The sequence below is a fragment of the Xiphophorus maculatus genome, chromosome 6, assembly GCF_002775205.1.
Source record: "Xiphophorus maculatus strain JP 163 A chromosome 6, X_maculatus-5.0-male, whole genome shotgun sequence".
In the NCBI taxonomy this organism is placed as follows: domain Eukaryota; kingdom Metazoa; phylum Chordata; class Actinopteri; order Cyprinodontiformes; family Poeciliidae; genus Xiphophorus; species Xiphophorus maculatus.
This window is the reverse complement of record NC_036448.1, coordinates 27,862,360-27,866,737: the sequence shown is the minus strand read 5'-3', so window position 1 is coordinate 27,866,737 and position 4,378 is coordinate 27,862,360. Positions and strand designations below refer to the sequence as shown.

Here is a 4,378-nt window from a genome sequence, read left to right as displayed (position 1 = left end):
CAGGTGGGGAACCTTTGCCCCCTAATGGTGGAAATAAGAACTACAGTAGAAAAAAAGATTTTTCATTACGTTTAAATATTTATGAAGTCATTTATTTTCCATAACTTAAAAATAGTAGTTTTTATACCAGTTGGTTAACATGCATTTGTATTTTAAAATATATATTTTCATGTATTTTAAAATAATACAACCCCAAAGTGGTTTGCTCTATATATTCTTCCCTCCTCGCCAGGTTGTTATTATAAGAATTTGCTATTAATAATTCACCTTGTTAGATAAAGAGATAAAATAAAAAGTTTATTTTAAATAAAATAATATTAGATAGAACTACAAACCAGCTTCTCTAATGTTGAATGTGTTATTAAAAAAAAAACATAAATACAAAAATAATATTTACAAATAACTTATAAAATGCACATTTCTAAAATGAGTATAATTTATTTAACATTAATTATAGTAATTCTTTATATCAATATATAACTATTGATTTTTTAAAAATTGTATTCAATAAGAACATATAAAAGTTGCATTCACATCTTTCTTAATTCATTAACGCTCAGGTTTTCCTCATTAAAGAGTAAAACATTTTCTTTTTCAAGATGTTGATATACCTATTTAAATCATTTTTTTAAAAACCCTTTTAAATTTATTTTTTCTTATTTTATTTCACTACATTGATGACGGCAACTTTTCGAATCTATGCTTTTATTCTGAAAGCTAAATAACTCTACCGGAAGTCGCGCTGCAGCTTATTTTGGTTACCTTGTCAGCAGCCTCTGCAGACCGCTTCCATCATCAGCTACCACCGGAGCGAATAACGGGACTCCGGGCGAAATGCACCGACTCTTGCTAGTGTTTGTGGCCGCCGTCGGGGTTTCTGGGTTCGGCCTCCCCCGCCTGGATGCCTCCCCGGCGGCCGAGCCTTGCGACGCCCCGCTGCAGTGGGAGGGAAAGTGGGTGTTGTACGACCACAGCACGGGCAGAAACAGCCGGGCCGCGGTCTCCTACGACGGCGAGAACCAGCGGATCCGAGTCCTGCAGCAGCACAAGAAACACACTCCGTGTCAGAGGTACAAACAAGTCGTGGTTCGGTGATGAGTTTTAATCTATTGTAAATGCTCCACAAAAAAAAAAAAAAATCTATCTCATATTTTGTTATTTTAACTAATTAAAGTTAATATATACACTTGTTCACTTTAAATATCAATTTAAAGTATCTGAAAAAGACCAAAAATATTTAATAAAGTTGAATCAGGTAATATTTCAAATGCCACTGAGCAAGTTGGTGTTTTTGTTGTAACAAAAATATTAAACTAACAAATATTTTTATCAACATGTTGAATAACTAAAAAACACCAGTATTTATTCACCGATTGTATAAACAAAAGAGCAACATATTGCAGTTGATTCATTAATAATTGCCAGATCACAAAAGAAGATACTCCTAAACGTGAATTAGTCGTAAACCAAGATGAGGTTTAATGAATCTGTTTTAGAGACACAGATAAGTTTCAAATATGAATCTTTTTTCTCCAAAAACTTTGATTTATCCACCAGATTTTCCTAAAACAGAACAGAGTCAAAACTCCTCTCACATGTCAGGCGTTAAAATCTGTAATTATCAGCAATAAAACAAGAACTGAAACTGATTCTGTCACAGCCACCAAACTCCAGGTGAGTTATTTTAAAGTGATACGACTGAATTATAACGCGGGAAACAAATTTAAAAATCAACCAGTTAGAAATATTTAGCACTGAATGAAAATGACTAATAAAGTCCAGAAGATCCTGGTAAAGTTTCCTGTTGTAGAAACATTTATTATCGGTCAATATTTATTTTACTTTATAACTTTGATCACTTTGGATGTTTAAATTTCCCCGTACATAAAAGTTGATAAAAATAATAACTTCATTATAAGTCTTGTTTTAAGATAAGCTTATTACTGTTATTACATGAATTAATATGAATTAAGAATTTGCTAATATTGTGGCAGGTAATAAATAATAATTAATAAATTACTCTATTTTTTATTTAGGAGGAAAATAAATGGATTATTTTGGAGTATATTTTTATTTTGTTTTAACCTTATGTTTGTATTTATCTTGTTCTTATTGTTATCTTGCTTCTTTTTATTGAATTCATTAAACAACGTCTGTTTTTATGTGCTACAGTGAATAGTTTTTTATTATATGAAGTTTATCAAATAAAAATACATAAAACTAATCTAATTTCTTTTTTTTATTTATTTCTTTTTTTCTCCGAAGACTTTTTGCGGCGCTAGTGGCTGGTATTTTTTTAGACAGACAGGAAGGAGGTGAGGAGAGGGGGGAAGACATGCGGCAAAGGTCATCAGGACCGGGAATCGAACCCGCGACGCCCGCGTCGAGGACTAAGGCCTCCAAACGTGGGGCGTGCTAACCCGCTGCGCCACCACAGCACGGCCCCTAATTTCTAATTAATTTTCTTCCCGAGTGAAAAATAGATAAGCTGGTGTTAAGTATAGCTGATTTATTGATTATTAATCACTTACAACAATATAAGCAAAGTTTTTAGTTTGTAGTAATACATGTTTATCACCTTTCTTCATGTTCAGACCTCTGCTGGCTGCATTTCTGCAGAGTCTGTTGTCTAATAATCAGCGGCGTTGCAGGAGTAAACAAGCACAAAGTCTCTGTGGCTCTGAGTTGTGAAACGGCGTCTGGCAGATAAACAAAGGCTCAGCCTGTTTAATCAGCGTTAGTTTGCTTAGTGTGCAGCTTGGTTTGACATCACTGCACTCAATAAAGCCAATAAAAACATGCTTGTAATGCAGCTTTTCCAAAAAATATATTGCACTGCAGACAACTAATGTTTGCACTCCAAATCTCCTTTGTTTTCTTGTATTTGCAGGTTTTTTGAGTACATCTACCTGTACCAGAGCAAGGTGATGTTCCAGATCGACCAGAAGACCAAAGAGTGCTCTAAGGTGGCTCTGACCGAGGCCTGGGATCCCTTCGACATCCCGATTAACTCCACCTTCGAGGATCAGTACTTCATCGGAGGCCCCGGGGACAACGTGGAGGTGCAGGAGTGGTCGGACAGGAAGCCGGCTCGTCAGCGTAAGAACGCCGCGCCAAGCTGAAAAAACATAAAGGCTGAACTGAATCTGGGAAAACGAACTAAATGCTGAGTCACTGTAGTTGGTCAGAACCAGCTGCTTCTCAGACGACTCCAAACTGAGCTAAAATAAATCAATAGATAATAACAGAAATAATACATAACAGTTCAAATCTGCACTGCAAAAACATAAAATCTTACCAAGTATTTTTGGTCAAGTTTCTAGTGCAAATATCTTAGAACAGTTTAAAAAAGACAAAACTAACTTACATGTAACATTTCAGTAAGATGTAGAATTATAAGTCAACAATTCCTTAATATTGATGAAAAAGTACCAGTTCCATTGGCAGATAAATTCACTTATAACATGAGAAAAATGTCTTGTTAAAATGAACTAGTACTTTTACATAAAAATGAAAGAATTATAGTCTTAAAGCAAGCTCATATGTCTTTCTTAAAAGTTACTTGTAAGTTAGTTTTGTCTTATTGCAACTGTACTATAATATTTACTAGAAACTAAACTAAAAATACTTGGTAGGATTTTGTGTTTTTGCAGTTCCTAGCATGTTTTTGTAGCATTTTGCTCTTTAGCCTGCATGTTATCAGTCCACCAGCAGAGGGCGACATTTGCAGCTGGAAAATTAAACCTGATGTTAAAACTCTGGCTGAATTTTCTGCTGTAGATCCTGTTTAAAGTGTTACAGACTTCAGAATGAACAGCTAAACTCTCCTTCATCTCCTTGTCTTCGTACCATCTGCTCATTTTCCCTCCAGATGAGACCTGGGTTGGCATTTACACCCTGAAGGATTGCTACCCGGTGCAGGAGACCTACACCAAGAACAGCACCGTCACCACCTCCACCCGCTTCCTCAGCCTGCAGCTGGGCATCAGCGACCCCAAAGTCTTCACCCCGCCCTCCACCTGCCAGTCGTCTCGGCCGGAGAGGATGGCCGGGTTCTACTGCTGAGGCCTTCACCGATAATCAACAGCCTTTTCAGTCTGTAGCTGCTTCCTGGTACAACAATAAACACTAAGAGAACAAAACACACGTAGCTGCTGTAGAAACTGTCACTAACGATGCCAAGATCTTCTGTTGAAACTTTACTTTATTAATTTAAATCTGAATGAATAAATTCTGAAATCACTGCTGTGGGACGAAGATGCCTAAATAAACACTGGTTTATTGTAATCTGTTGCTTTTCAGAGTGAAGGAAACTACTGATTTCATTCTTAATGTTTTTTAATATGTGATGCCCATATAATAAAAAAAGACATTGTTA

At 35.9% G+C, this 4,378-nt stretch overlaps 1 protein-coding gene across 1 annotated transcript; it reads left to right on the top strand.

Moving 5' to 3' along the window:
* The first annotated feature begins 765 nt into the window (after positions 1–765).
* epdr1 (ependymin related 1) lies at positions 766–4,233 on the top strand. The gene is made up of 3 exons (XM_005796590.2): positions 766–1,070; positions 2,891–3,099; positions 3,872–4,233. Exons 1-3 carry the CDS (start codon positions 835–837, stop codon positions 4,063–4,065), a joined length of 639 nt encoding a protein of 212 aa, XP_005796647.1. The 5' UTR covers positions 766–834; the 3' UTR covers positions 4,066–4,233.
* Positions 4,234–4,378: the final 145 nt, after the last annotated feature.

Bases quoted from the DNA above. Each gene is read 5' to 3' on its own strand.
- epdr1 (XM_005796590.2), top strand. From the start codon at position 835: ATGCACCGACTCTTGCTAGTGTTTGTGGCCGCCGTCGGGGTTTCTGGG. The intron at 1,071-2,890 runs GTACAAACAAGT...TTGTATTTGCAG, and splicing joins AAACACACTCCGTGTCAGAG to GTTTTTTGAGTACATCTACC. The intron at 3,100-3,871 runs GTAAGAACGCCG...TTTTCCCTCCAG, and splicing joins CAGGAAGCCGGCTCGTCAGC to ATGAGACCTGGGTTGGCATT.